Source organism: Pipistrellus kuhlii, unplaced genomic scaffold (genome assembly GCF_014108245.1).
Source record: "Pipistrellus kuhlii isolate mPipKuh1 unplaced genomic scaffold, mPipKuh1.p scaffold_m20_p_8, whole genome shotgun sequence".
In the NCBI taxonomy this organism is placed as follows: domain Eukaryota; kingdom Metazoa; phylum Chordata; class Mammalia; order Chiroptera; family Vespertilionidae; genus Pipistrellus; species Pipistrellus kuhlii.
The window spans coordinates 6,644,454-6,659,861 of NW_023425584.1; the positions used below are offsets into that span (position 1 = coordinate 6,644,454).

The 15,408-nt window shown below is 46.7% G+C and overlaps 1 protein-coding gene across 8 annotated transcripts in view; it reads right to left on the bottom strand.

Moving 5' to 3' along the window:
* Nucleotides 1-15,408, bottom strand: part of TENM2 (teneurin transmembrane protein 2) — an 867,288-nt gene that overhangs the window by 24,535 nt on the left and 827,345 nt on the right. For all 8 annotated transcript variants that reach the window (XM_045577000.1, XM_045576998.1, XM_045576997.1 and 5 more), the window contains 2 exons: nt 7,212-7,387; nt 5,215-5,450 (listed from right to left, as the gene is read on the bottom strand). In XM_045577000.1, coding sequence (XP_045432956.1) covers nt 5,215-5,450; nt 7,212-7,387 — 412 coding nt within the window. The remainder of the gene's footprint in view (nt 1-5,214; nt 5,451-7,211; nt 7,388-15,408) is intronic.

Consider the following 15,408-nt stretch of genomic DNA (forward strand, 5'->3'; position numbering starts at 1 on the left):
CTCAGCACATACAGTACTCACATCTGAAAAAGGGAGCATCAGTTGGTGCAGAATGGATGCACCGAGGCAGGAAGCAGCTGGCGAAATGCAGGCTTTCATGATGACCAAGTATGTCAACAGGTCTACCTGAACAGGCTCCATGCAGAACTGGGCTCATGGGTGTGTGTTCCCAGGCACACATGCATGGCTGCCTCATGCCTCGCTCCTCTGTCACTGTCATTCGCCACCAAAGTAAAAGTAACGCAAGCCAACGTGTAATTGCAATGTCATATTAATTATATGGAAACCAAAACAAAATTACTAACTCCCACTTCCTCTGGGAGTACTCATAACGCTAATACCAATATCATGATGGAAGATTACCTTGGAAGCAATTTTTCTTTTGTTCTGCCACCTACACAAGTGCTGTTTCTTGCTTTTGCAATCTTGATGTAAATCATAAGCTGGAAGAAATATCCTGGTTACATGCTTTCCTTTTCAGAATGAATCATGCACTACATCCATTTCAGGATAGAGCAGAAGCTTTAAATCTTAATAGAAGGGCTCAGTTTTAGCTCTGTCTTCTAAAAATCTAGGAAAAAAGTTTGCTGGAAGAAGGGAAATGTGCTCTGACCAGGAGTCGAACAGTGATCTCCTAGTTCTGTGGTCGACAAACTGTGGCTCTTGAGCCACATACGACTCTTTGGACCCTTGAGTGTGGCTCTTCCACAAAACACCACGGCCTGGGTGAGTCTATTTTGAAGAAATGGCGTTAGAAGAAGTTTAAGTTTAAAAAATTTGGCTCTCCAAAGAAATTTCAATCGTTGTGCTGTTGATATTTGGCTCTGTTGACTAATGAGTTTGCCGACCACTGTCCTAGTTCACACACATGCATACAAGGTCTTTGGTTGACTTGTTGGTGTTAAGTTGTATGAGTTCTTTTTTTTTTTTTGGTATGAGTTCTTTATGTATTTTGGGTATTAACCCCTTATCAGATGTATCCTTTGCAAATATCTTCTCCCATTCAATAGGTTGTCTTTTTGGTTGGTTGATGGTTTCCTTCACTGTGCAAATCTTTCTAGGTTTGAAGTAGTCCCATTTGTTTACTTTTTTCTTTTGTCTCCCTTGCTTGAGGAGGTATATCCAAAAAGATATTGCTAAGACCAAGGTCAAAGGATTTATTGTCTATGTTTTCTTCAAGGCATTTTATGGCTTCAGGTTTAACATTTTAAGTCTTCAATCCATTTTGATTTTTTTTTGAATCTGGTGTAAGAATGTGGTCCAGTTTCTTTTCTTTTCTTTTCTTTTTTCTTTTCTTTTCTTTTTTCTTTTCTTTTCTTCTTTCTTTCTTTCTTTCTTTCTCTCTCTCTCTCTTTTTTTTTTTTTTTTATCAAGTATCTGTCATGTTTTGCCAACACCTCTTATTGAAGAGACGGTCTTTACCCCGCTGTATATTCTTGCCTCCTTTGCCTTATATTAATTGACCACAGAAGCAAGGGTTTATTTTTGGGCTCTGAGAGGTCTTTCTAATACTACCCATAACTACTTCTCCCTACGACCCCCTCTGCTATTTAACCGGCAACAGCCCCTGCCGTCCTCAGGATAAATGCCAGCCCAGCAAACCATTCCCTCCCACGTGTGGCCCACCAGCTCGATCTTTTTTTTTTTTTTTTTTTTTTTTTTTTTAAATCTGCATCCTAGTGTAACATATTCCTTCTCTAGGGCCATGCTGAGTTATAGCTTTCTGAAATGTCATTCCCTTTTCTGACCTTTTTCTGTCTCACAGGCAACACTCTGGCTGCTCACGCCTTCCCTTGATCTTCGCCTGGCCAGTTCCTGCTGTTCCTCTGGACCGACTCCGACTCCTCCACCAAGCTCCTCTTCCCTTCTGTCAAACCTCAGGCCTGACCGGGGCGGTCAGGCCCTCTCGGTGCTCCCCAGCATCTCCTGGGCTTCCTTGCAGCTGAGTTGAAGTGACCACACTGTGTTTCATCCAGCCCTACTCAGCAAGCTCCCTTCAGCCATCCCAGCCTGCCTCCCCTTCCCTGGTACTTGAGAGGCAGGGTCACAAGAGAGAGCAATTACAGCCAGCGGTCACCTAGCCAAGCTACCTGGTTCGATGCGTTGAGCCCCTAGATGTTAGGACTCATTCCCCGCCACAGCCTCTCCTCTCCCTACGATCCCACGCAGCAACCCTGCCCACGGGATAGTAGCCCCCATGACAGCTTCCATCACCCTCCTCCCACTGCCTTCTCCACTGGACCACCGGCTTCTTGGTGGCAAGGATTTCATTTTCTTTCTCCCTCTCCAGTCTACTCCCTCCATCGTCCTGGATATAGAGTTGGCACCAGTAAACGTCTTTTTAAAAAATTTTGAAATGTGGGTTTGATTTCCAGTTCCAATACAGGAGAGACTTAAACCTAGAAAGGAATAAAACTAGACATACCCAGGAAAGCAAACAAATATAATCATCACGTATAACATTCTCCTTAGAGTCCATTTTAGTAGACATCTTTGAAATGAATGAAACAATTCGGGGGTGTCAAAATGGAGTGAAAAGAAAGGTCAGGACCGGAAGGAAGGAGAGAAGGGCCTGCAATCTCTTTGGCCACCAGACAGCTTTGTGTGAGCGGCTGCAAAGTCCTCTGCTATGGCACATCTGGGGAAAGGGCCACGCCCCGGCCTCCTAGCCCACATCCCACTCCAGCCTGCCCTTCCACCTTCTTCCCGCTGATCTCTGCGAGCTGCTTTTATTTCATTCACTGAACAATTTATGAATTGAATTAAAACAAATGAGATGCAAATAAATTCCAGGCTTTCTCCCTCATTTTCAAATTACATTTTCAGTCCACTCGACCTGTTATAATCTCATAGCGATTTTCATTTAAGAGCTAAATGGATATGTGATTATTGTTACAGGAACTAACACTAGACAATTAAGTGTTGAGGTGTTGATAGATAAAGCTGTGTTCTGATTTGCATAAACATGATGCCAGCAAATCTAACCCTGGCAGAAATGCAGTTATAAGACCTGCGTGCCTAACTTCTGCTAATTACCACGAGGCCCATCATTAAGGTTGTTAATATTCAGAGTTGGGCTGATAGCCATTTTATTTTAGGCCCACATTTTATCTTTACTTGGAAAACGCAGTCCAAATGCATAGTTGAGTTCTACGTGAAACGGTGTGATTACTACGTATAATCAACTTCTACTACCATGCTGAGTATCAAAAATCAATCACACAACCTTGAAATCCAGTCATGAGGGACTTAGCTAATGACCTCCTTTCACTTTTTGTCTTTAAAAAAAAAGAAAAAGAAAAGAATATTTTTACTGCTTTCAGAGAGGAAGGGAGAGAGAGAGAGGGGGGGGGGAGAGAGAGAGAGAGAGAGAGAAAGAGAGACAGAGAGAGAGAGAGAGAGAGAGAGAGAGAGAGAAACATCAATGATGAGAGAGAATCATTGGTTCGCTGTCCCCCTTGCATGCCCCACACTGGGGGTTGAGCCCACAACTTGGGAATTGAACTATGAGCAGCTCAACCATTGAGCCACACAGGCTGGACCATTTTTTGTCTTTTGGAAGATACTGTGCACAGCTTGTGACTCTGCAGACACCAGCAGAGGAAGCCAACATGGGAGCCAGCTGATGACCTGACGTGGACAATTAGACTCCTACTAGACAAAGGCGAATCCTAAGATGGAATGGCCTGGCTCTGCAGGAAGGTCACCTGGGTTGGCTGGATTTCAGCCCAACAACTGGGCATCAGCGATGAGCCACGTTCTCTGGATGCTAAGCCTTCCACGCTCAGGGGCTCTGAGCACTTGTTAAACCCTGCCCTGTTCCACTGTGTCCTGTCCTGTCCTGGTGCTTATCTCCACCTGCAATTATTCCAGTTATTGATTCATTTACTTATTATCTGCCCTCTTGCCCCTTCCCGCCCACCCCTGTGAGTGAGCTGCAGGCGGGGAGGGGTTTGTGTGGTGTGCCCTGTATCTGCAGTACAGAGCACAGCTCCTGGCTCCTAGGAGGCGTTCAGTGAACACGTGCCGGATTTGATGAAGCCCGGGATCCCTAGGGTTACCCTCTGTGGGTCAGAAACAGTCCTGAGTGCCGCAGAGAGGACCAGAGCAGGCCCCAGGTGAGCTGGGGGCCCAGGGATCTAAACGGGAAGCCGTGTGGCCTGGTGGTTAAGAATGCCGGTGCATGAAACACACCGGAGGACGGAGTTTGGGCTGAGTCCCGGCTTTGCCATTCTCTACCTGTCGTGCTCTTGGACAGGTTATTTAACTCCCCAGACTCTGTGCTTTCTCACTGAAAAATGGAGATGATAACAGCTACCCCATGAGGTTGCTGGAAATAATATAATGTAAGTAAAGCATCTAAGGCAGCGCAAGTATCATGAAAGTTCTTGACAAATGTTTAAATCCTCACCTCAGGATATTTTCCCATTGATTTTCAGACAGAGTGGAAGAGAGAGGGAAAGACAGAGAGAAATATCTATGTGAGAAAAACACATCAGTTGGTTGCCTCCTGCACGTGCCCCTACCAGGGTCTTGGCTGGGGAGGAGCCTGCAACCAAGGTACATGCCCTTGACTGCAATCGAGCCCGGGACCATTCAGTCTGCAGGCTGACACTCTATCCACTGAGCCAAACCGGCTCAGGCTGTTGTGTTTATTTTGAAAAGACACAACTTATAAGCTATCTAGACTAGGGAGGCGAGGGTTGGTCAAACCTCCAACTGTGGATTGCTTGTTATTTCCCCCTGGGAAGCCTGCCTGATTATCAGGCTGGGGAATGGCTCCTTCTCTATCTTCTCACTGAGCCTGTAGGATGGTCCTGCATCTACATATTCCACTTGACTGTCAACTCCTTGAGTGTTTAGCCAGCTACCTGAATGGCACTGGCACCAACCAGTTTGTCTGCTGAACTGGCCAACCAGCAGTGGGTCCTGAGAGAGGAGGAGGTGTGTGTGAAATGAGGACCCAGGCTACCTGTAGCTGTAGCAGGTCAGCCTCCCTATTTTCAGTCCCAGAAAATGATATCAGTCCCTGAGGAATACATGGCTCCTATTGTCCAGGGTGGGAATGGGGGTGGGGATGGTGGTAGGAAGACCTGTCTTTTCCAGGGAGAGAAGGAGGAAGGGAGTCTTGGGAACGGGGACATTTCCTCTGCTCCCCAGGACCAAGTGCATCCCCTATCACTTTGTGGTGACAAGTTCGGTGGACCCACTTACCCGGAGCTTCCTGCCAAAGATGGTGACTTTGCCTTTAATCTGTTCCTTTCTCAGGCGCCACTCAATGGAGTTCAGGCCGTTCTCCATGGGCAGGGAGATGTTGCAGCGGCCAATGGTGGGGGTGATGGTGCCCGCGAGGACATGGGGCTCACTGTGGAAGCTGACACCCATCCCATTGGCATACATCACCCTCAGGGTCCCGTTATTACAGAGCTGGTAGCTGTTCCGCACTTGATCTGGGGAAATGAAGTGGGGTGGGGACAGGGAGATTGGTTATCCACTCTGAGTCATAAGAGAACAGAAGCCCTGTTCTTATAGGTTTCCGTGGTGCTTCGCTGCTGTACGTCTAAGGCGGCCTTCAATTAGCGCACGCACAGTGCTAAGGAGGATAGCAGAAATGCTACTGATCCGTGGAAAGAAAAACATTATTAATACGTGGCATTCCAGAAACAGTCATGCCGTGATATTTTTCCTTGACTCGCTGAAGACTATTAATAGTGCATTTAAAGATGTCTATTGCCTACACAATTTGTGTCAATCAAATCCCTGATCTTTAACATATATGTTAAATCTAATGGACAAATAAACAAAAACTACTAATACACACACACACACACACACACACACACACACACACACATTGTCCCCCCCAAAATGTATATACTTTTTTCCTTATAGCACAATTGATGTCTCCTTTCAGATTTAACTCATTGGAATTAATTATTCAAAGTGTATGCATACATTTCTGGATACCACACACGCGCGCGCGCACACACACACACACACACACACACACACATATATATATATATATATATATTTTTTTTTTTTTTTCTTTTTTTTTTTTCTTTCCCTTTTTGCCTACCATCTAACCTGAGGTTGATGGCTTAGCCACAGATCAGATCAACTGCAAATCAAGTATAGGGTTGGTTCTTCAAGAAAACCAAGAGACACGGCAACCGTCCTGTCCCTTGTGACTACACCACATGCCACCTCCACGCAAGAGAACCCTCAGGAGACTCTGCTGGCCTGAGGCAGAGTGTGCCAGTGGGTGCTGATAACAGGCGCTTATCTGCCCGAATGGAACTTACAGGAGCCCATCAGACTTCTGACCTTTTCCTTTATCGGAGAGTTCCAGGAAGAAAATGTGAGCGAGGGACCCCATTGTACAGATATGCCACTTCCTGGTGATTTGGCCAAAGGAGTCCAGCTGGGCTGGCCTCTGAGACGGGGGCCTTGGGGGCAGTGAGCACGCGTGTACCTGTCACTCCCGCGCCTGCAGCCATCACGCTGGGAGACGGGATCTACATCATTAATCACTTGGCAGGGCAGAAATAGAGTCACCGAAACAGACTCTGCCGCGGGATCACGGTCCAGAATTGTCACCATTTATCTACGGAGAGGACACTTTTATCCTCTGACAACGGGCTGACCCACTGACATTCTATCTTAATTAAAAGGAAAATTAATCTGCTCAGCGCCTTCCTCGCCAGCCTTGTCTGGGCTGTGTGTCATGTCGAATAGCAATAGTAACCAGGGGGTGGTCAGACACCTCGGAGGCCCCAGTCTTGGCAAGAGATTGCTAAAGAGCTGTGATGGCAGGACAACTGGTACCACAAACACATACCCAGGATAGAGAATCAGACTGGAAGCCACACACACACACAAACATGGTGGACTCAAGAGGATCAACAGCCTTTGAGAAGGTAGCCATGTGTCCTGGGGTGGCCGGGAGGGATGGAGAGGGAGGTAGGAGGTGGGGACCGCACGTGGGGATGTCAGCTGACTGATATGTTCAGATGAGCCTGTAGACACTTCCAAACATCTCGATGGTTTGGTATTGATGACCTTCTCCTGAATCTGGTTAAGTCGTTTTCTACAAAGTGGAGCTCGTGTTTGCTGTGGGTATTGCACTAGAACACGTGGAGGGTTGCTTTAGATCTCTAGGAGCCTGCTGGGCTGGGTCTGGGGATGGGTGTTGAGGGTGAGGGGCTTACCTTGCACCACTGTGTAGGAGGCCTCCACCGAAGACAGGTTGGTAATGACGGTAACGTCATCGTCACGGTTGGAGTTCTCGATGTCGATGGTGATGGATTTCTCCATTTCCCGGTGCAGACTGGTCACCACCCCGGTGGGGCGTGTCACGTTGGTCAGGCGGCCCTCGTGGTCATAGCTGGAGGACAGACACACTGGTTGGAACACAGCTATTGGGGTTGAAGGCTTCCCCAACCCTCAGAACGGTACAGAGACAGGTTCATGGGGCCAGAGGAAGAGATTGGAAGGTGGGGTGACCAGGTGCTGCATCAGTCTGAGGCCCCTTGTCACAATCCCCAAAACCCCAGCCTGCCCTGAGAAATGGTGATGGCACTTATGCCCAACTCAGCTCAGTGAAAACCTTTTACCTGCCCTGTGGCAGGGTGAACTTCATTATGCTCTCCCACGTTGCTGTGAACCCCAGCTTCTGAGCATCTTCTGCTTTTTGGGTGTCCCACAAAGCCCCCAAATGAACCTTCCTAAAAATGATGCTTCCTTATGTCACTTCTCTGCTGAACTAACCACACTCTTCTCCCATTGTGGTTGTTCAATCAAACCAAAGCCTACCATTAGAGACCATTCATGCCCATTTAGGTCTTCCACACTCATACAACCTCCTCCCACTTGTCACCTCATGGTCCTCCAGACAGTCAGCCTGGACCAAGTGCCAGTGCCAGGCCTTGGCTCAAGCACAGCAGGAGTGGCTGCCTGTAACCTAGTCTCTAGCCCTATAGCCCCAAACCAACCCTGGCTCCGCTCCCCAAACAGCCTTTCCAGACAGTTTCCCAATGACTCAGTTGACCTCAGTTGTCCTCAGCACCTACATTTACTACACCAACGAGCGAGCTCCTACCAGAAAGATGCCTGAAATGGAACCCTCCTTTTCGATATGTCATCTTTTCTCAAAGTGTGGTGTGCTTTGCGTCTTTCCCATCTCCCTTTAGAAGGAGCATCACTGTTCCATTTGATGGGGGGCGTTTCCCTACTCTGGAAGATCCACTGTGTTCAGAAAGCATGGGCCCTCCTAAAGATCCAGGAGAAAGAAAGACACCCTTCATTTCAAGGCCTACATGTCGAAGCCTTTGATGTCTCCCGGATCAGCTTTGCTACTGGAGAAGGGATGGGGAGGAAGATGGAACATTGGAGATCATTTTGCTTGGAGGGCTAAAAAGAAGGAAAAATGACTCAACCTCTAGGTATGGCCCCCTCTGGATCAGAGGGAGACAGGGACAAAGTTAGAGATGGGGGCTTGGGCAGTAGATATGGGGAGGAGGGCCTGAGGGAGGATTTTTGTGCACAGAACCCTGTGGCCTATTTGACGTAACCCCTTAGTGCCTAGGACTACACAGCGCAGATGGAGATGCATGGGCCAATGCATCTGGAATAAAGGAACGCAGATCTGGCTCCTGACTTGCAGTGAAGTGAGGAATTTTGCTTCTGGGGCGAACTGGGAAGAGCCAAGCTCTGTGGATGTTGGAAGGCAGTGACCAAGTAGGGATTTCTTTCCAGGGATGAAAAGATTGTTCAATGTCTACAAGTCAATCAATCAATCAATCAATCAATCAATGTGATATATCAACAAAATGAAGGATTCAAGTCCTATGATTATCTCAATAGACTTAGAAAAGGACAAAATTCAATAACTGTTTATGATAAAAATGCAATAAAGTGAGTATAGGGGAAACACACGTCAACATAATAAAGACCACCTATTATAAGCCCACAGCTATCATCACACTCCACAGTATAAAGTGAAAAGGTTTTCCTCTAAGACCAGGGAACAAGTCAAAGGGATGCCACATTAGTCAACATAAACTCAGAAATTCTAGGCAGAGAAATTAGGTATGAAAAAAATAAAGACATTCAAATTGGAAAGAAAAAAGTAAAACTGTCACTATTTGCACGTGACATGATAGTATATAGAAGATCCCAAAGACTTTACCAAAACACTTAAAATTAATAAGCAAATTCAGTAAAGTTGCAGGATGCAAAATCAATGTGTAAAAACCAGTTGCATTTCTATACAGTAATAACAAAGTAGCAGAAAGAGGAATTAAAACACAATACCATTTTCAATTTCATCAAAATGAATACAGATTGAACAAGGAAGGTAAATCATAAGACACTGGTGAAAGATATTGAAGATACAAGTAAATGGAAACATATTCTGTGCTCATGGAATAAAAGAACAAAGATTTTAAAAATGTCTATACTACCCAGAGCAATCAACAGATTCAGTGCAATCCCCAACAAAAGTCCAATTCTTTCCTATTGAATAATCAACAAGTAAAACTCCATCAAACTAAAACATCTCCACACAGCATAGAAAACCATCAACAAAATTAAAAGACACCTACTGAATGGGAGAAAGTGTTTGTAAATCAGATATCTTGATAAAGTTTTAATACTTGAAATATATAAAGAACTCATACAACTCAATAAGAAAAAAAAATCCCAAACTACTTGATTAAACAATGAACAGGCAGTTTTCACAGAAATAGAATGAACAATTCTAAACTTTGTATGGAATGACAAAAGACCCCAAATAGACAAAGCAATCTTGAGAAAGAAGAACAAAGCTGGAGGCATCATGCTCCCTGATTTCAAATTCGAATACAAACAGTACAGTATTGGCATAAAAGCAGCCACACAGATCAATGGAACAGAATAGAGAGCTGAAATAAACCCATGCTAATATGGTCAATTAATTAACGACAAAGCAGCCAAGACTATACAATAGGGTAAAGACAGTCTTGTCAATAAATGGCATTCGAAAAACGGGGCAGCCACATGTAAAAAAATGAAACTTGTCCACTACTTCACACTACACACAAAAATGAAGTGATTACAAACTCTAGAGTAAGATCTGAAACCATAAATGACCTAGAAGAAAACGTAAGCAGTCAGCTCCTGGACATTGGTCTTTGTGATATATTTTTTTTTGGATTTGACACCAAAAGCACAGGCAACAAAAATAAAAATCAACAAATGGGACAACATCAAACTAAAAAACTTCTGCACAACAAAGGATTGACAAAATGAAAAGGCACCTACTAAATGGGAGAAAATACTTGCAAATCATATATCTGATAAGATGATAATACCACAAATATATAAAGAACTCATATAACTCAAATTATAACACCAACTTGCTGGGTTCAACCTATGAACCAGAGGTCAAGGTTTGGTTTTTGATTCCCGGTTAGGGCACATGCCTGGGTTTTGGACTTGATCCCTAGTGATGGTGGTGGTGGTGGTGGTGGTGGTGGTGGGGCAAGTGCAGGAGGCAGCCAATCAATGATTCTCATCATTTAAGTTTCTATTTTTTATTCTCTTCCTTCCTCTCTGAAATCAATTTAAAAACTATAAGAAAACACCAGCCAAAACCGGTTTGGCTTAGTGGATAGAGTGTTGGCCTGTGGACTAAAAGGTCCCATGTTTGATTCCGGTCAAGGGCATGTACCTTGGTTGTGGGCACATCCCCAGTATGGAGTGTGTAAGGGGCAGCTGATGGATGATTCTCTCTCATCGATGTTTCTAACTCTCTATCCCTCTCTCTTCCTCTCTGTAAAAAATCAATAAAATATATATAAAAAAAATTAAAAAAAAGAAAAATATAAAATTCAAAAAATAAAAAAATAAAACAAAACACCAACTTGTGGATATATATGCACTACATGTACATTACAGCATTATTTACAACTAGGTCTCAGTGCATGAATTCATGCACCTTGAAAGGAACTGTGGGTCGTGAGACTGCAGTGGGCACAAGGGTGGGTCTCGGCCCATCCTCTGTGCCCCCACCTGGCCCCTCCCACCGCAGTCCCCGGCCCCCTGTCTGCCAGCAGTCTCACTCTCGCTGCTGCTGCCTCCATGCACTGATGGAGCTGGCCCCATTTGCACCTGCTGAGAGTGTGCAGCAATTGGGGCTGGTGCCAGCAGTGGGTGCAAGTGGGGCCTGTGCTCTCAGAAGGTGAGAGCAGTGGCTGCTGCCCTCAGAGATGCAGGGGGAGATGAAGAAGCCCTCAGGGATGATCAGGGCCTGTAGCTGCTGCTTGCACCAGCTGATGGTGCCTAGTGATCAGGACTGGCACTGGGTACCAGCTGCGGGTGTAGCAGTGGCTCTGGTGCCAGCAGTGGGTTCGAGCACTGGGTGGGAGCAAAGAACCACCAGAGGCTCATTAACTGGTGCCTGCCTTGGTCTGGCACCCTCACTCACCTGCTCCACCATCCCACTGTGGCCAATGCCTGCCTTGTTCCGCACATGCTCCCTAGTGGTCAGCGCAACCGGTTGTTTGATTGTCATAGCAACCAGTTGTTTGATTGTTATGGTTGTTCTACCATTTTGTCTATTTGCATATTAGCCTTTTATTATATATGATGAGTATACTTACTACTAGAGGCCTGGTGCATGAATTTGTGCACATTGAAAGAAAATTAATTAGAATAAATATTTTAGAGGCCAGGGAGGGACTGCAGGAGGTTGGGTCCAGGGCATGTCTGGCCTGTCTTGCCCAGTCCTGATTGGCTGGATCCCAGCAGCAAGCTAACCTACCGGTCAGAGCATCTGCCCCCTGGTGGTCAGTGTGCATTACAGCGATTGGTCAAACGGTTGAACCAATGGTTGGACACAGCATATTAGGCTCTTATTATATAGGACTAGAGGCTTAGTGAATGAAATTTGTGACTCGGGTTTGGGGGATGTCCCTCAGCCTGGTCTGTGCCCTCTCACAGTCCATGAGCCCTAGGGGATTTCCTACTGACAGATTAGGCCTGCTCCCCATGGGGAGTGACCTCAGCTCGCAGTTGGACATCCTTAGTGCTGTAGCAGAGGCGGGAGAGGCTCCCATTATTGCTGCTGCACTTGCCAGCTGTGAGCCCGGCTTTTAGCTGAATGGTGCTCCCCCTGTGGGAGTGCATTGAGCATGTCATGGTTCAGTTGATTTGTGTAGAAGCCTTTTATTATATAGGATAGCCAAACTATGGAAACAAACTAAGTGTCTGTTGATGTCTGAATGGATGTAGAAAATGTGGTGTATATATGTAATGGAATAGTATTCAGCCATAGAAGAATGAAATCTTGCCACTTGTGACAGTATGATGGATCTTGAGGGCATTATGCCAAGTGACAGAAGTCAGAGAAAGACAAATTACAAAAACCCAAATGAGCTCATAGATACAGAAAACAGATTGGTGTTTGTCAGAGGCAGGGGTGGAGGTGAGGTGAGTGGGTGTAATGGGTGAAGGGGGTCAAAAGGTGAAAACTTCCAGTTATAAAATACGTCATGGATGTAATGTACAGCAGGGTGACTCTAGTTAATAACACTGTATTGCATATTTGAAGGTTGCTAAGAGGGTAGATTTTGCAAATTCTCATCACAAGAAAAACGTTTAATAATTTTATGGTGAGAGATGCTAACTAGACTTATTGTAGCTATTGTTTTGCAATATATAAATGCTGAATCATTATAGTACACATCTACAATGAATGTAATCTTATATGTCAACTAGTGGCCTAGTGCACAAAATCCGTGCATGGGAGGGGTTCCTCAGCCCAGCCTGGACATCCTTCTCGCAATCCAGGACTGCTGGCTCCTAACTGCTCACCTTCGTGCCTGCATGATAGCCCCTAACAACTTTGCCTGCCAGTCTGCTCACCCCCAACTGCCCCCTCCGCCAGTCTGCTCACTCCCTACTGCCTCCTGCCAGCCTGCTCAGCTCCAACTGCCCCCCCCCCCACTGGACCGCTTGCCCCCAACTGCGCCCCCGCAGACATGCTTGCCCCAAACTGCCCTTCCTGCTAGCCTGATCACACCCAACTGCCCCGCCCCCCCCCACTGCTGGCCTGCTGGCCCCCTACTGCCCCATCCCTGTTGGCCTGCTCACCCCCAACTACTCCCCCTGCTGGCCTGCTCACCCCCAACTGCCTGATCACCCACAACTGTCCTCCCCTCCTGGCCTGATCGTTCCTAACTGCCTCTGCCTCAGCCCTGCCACTATGGTTTTGTCTGGGCGGTGGCCATGAAGCCAGCTGGGGTGACCAAAAAAGCCAAGCCTCCTGCCTGTTCTGGTTGGCTCCTCCATCTTTGTCACATCAGTTTGCATATTCCCTCCTTATTGGCTGTGGGCGTCGCCATCTTTATTGTGAAGTGATGGTTAATTTGCATATTACTCTTTTATTAGATAGGATTTTAGCTCAATAAAAAATAATATGACAGTTCCGAGTGTCTGGGCATGGGGTACCTAGTGGAGTATGCAGCAACAAACAGTGTCCCAGCCCTTGCACAGCAGGGGCATTACCTCGACACCTATGATGTGCAGGTTGCCTCGCCTCCTTATGACAGAAGTGGCAGGCATCGGCGATTCCACTTTCGGGGAACAAAGGATTTGAGTGGTGACCAGAATTTCAGGGGAATAGGGTGAGAGAAACATGTCCTCCTTAACGTTCAAAGAAGCTTTGGCTGCCTCCAGCTCTGCTTGCTTTCCCCTGTGCAGTGGGCATTTTCACCCTCAGGCCTTTTTGCAACTAAGCCTATGTGTGCAAGGAGCTGTGAGCTCCTGCGATGGGGTCTCAAGGCCACCAAAGAAGCCAGTCCAGCCTCCCTTGGTCTGTGTGGCGCTGGAGGCTGCCTTTGACTCAGTTATTCAGCAAGTATTCACTGAGTGCCTACTATGTGCTTGGCACCATGCAAAGCATTGGCGACACGGCTAGCACACAATGGGTGAAAATCCCTGCCCTCATGACCCGTATGTGCTGGGTAGAGAGGGCTAACATCAACCAAGTTAAAATGTAGAGTACGATAGGTGGTGACAAGTGGTAAGATGCTACTGAGAGGCACTGGGTCTTCCGAGGGAAGATGAAGAAGGCCTGGTAGGGTTTGGTCGCTGCATAGCTTTAACCTAATTTAGCATGAGCGCTAAAGATGGCACGTGGATGGTGCCTCGGGGGACAAAATAACCAGGCTGTAAAGTTTGGACAGGTTCCTGCGCCCTGAAGGATGTTAGGATGCCTCAGAAATCTGAGGAAGACAACTTTGCCCCAAGAAAGACAGAGCAAGGGAGAGCGACTCTGCAATACAGCACATTCCCAGCAGGTGGCATCAGCTTCCTGTACATTCTCCCAGGCCCACTGTCACCGCCATCGGAAAGGGAACATTCCCAGATTTAGGAGTGAGCAACAGTATTTCTGTTGTTCCTCCCTTCCCTCTGTGACAGCCCTTCCCTACCCACTAAATTCTCCGCTAGCAGCAACACCCAGACAGAAAGCACCCCCCAAAAACAAAACAAAACAAAAACAAAAACAAAAAACCACAGGGGTTAACCAGATCCTTCCCCATCCCGGAGAGCCAGATGTTTGAAAATTCTATCCTGTCTCAGGCAGCCACGGGCAGAAGGAGGCCTTAGCCATTTCCTCCAACCAGCATCTGGCCAGTCAATACCTGCAGCCGCCGGCAGAGTGCCCAAGCTGCTGACTGCAAGCACAAGGGGCAGCAGCTTTTTCTGGCAAAACGCATGGCGGGACTGTTAAGTATGAGATAATTGGGAGGGGGAATATGACCGGCGCTGGCGTCTTTTAATATACCTAGCACTTTATCTGTATTGATCTGCTTCTGCTGGAGAGGAAATGCAGAGTTTATCTACCTGTCTGTGCAATCAAGTGTGTGGCCGGACCTATTGGCAAATTACAGGAGTCCCGCCAGGATCTTGCCTTTTAGGTTCTAATTTCCGTACACACGGCAAACACGAATAATCAGCAAAGTTAATCAGCACTTGCTCTCCCAGGTGCGGCGTTGAGTCCAATATCCTGACACCCTAACGGCAGGCAGGCAAGAGGAATTCCCGGCTCTTGTAGGGAGGAAGCTCCACCGTGCAAATCCCTGCGGAGCCAGGGAGAGTGGCCACGGGGGCCTGAGGGCCAGGGGAGACAGGAACGTTAGAAAGACAATGTGACTAAGCAGTTCTAGAAGCTATGTGAGAGCCAGTTCTTCTTCTTCCTCTTTTTCTTTTTTAAATATATTTTTATTGATTTCAGAGAGGAAGGAAGAGGAAGAAACATCAAAGAAGAGAGAGAATCATTGATCCGCTGCCTTCTGCATGCAACCTGGGCATGTGCCCTTGATGGGAATTGAACCTGGGACCCAGGCCAGTTCTTTTTCTTTC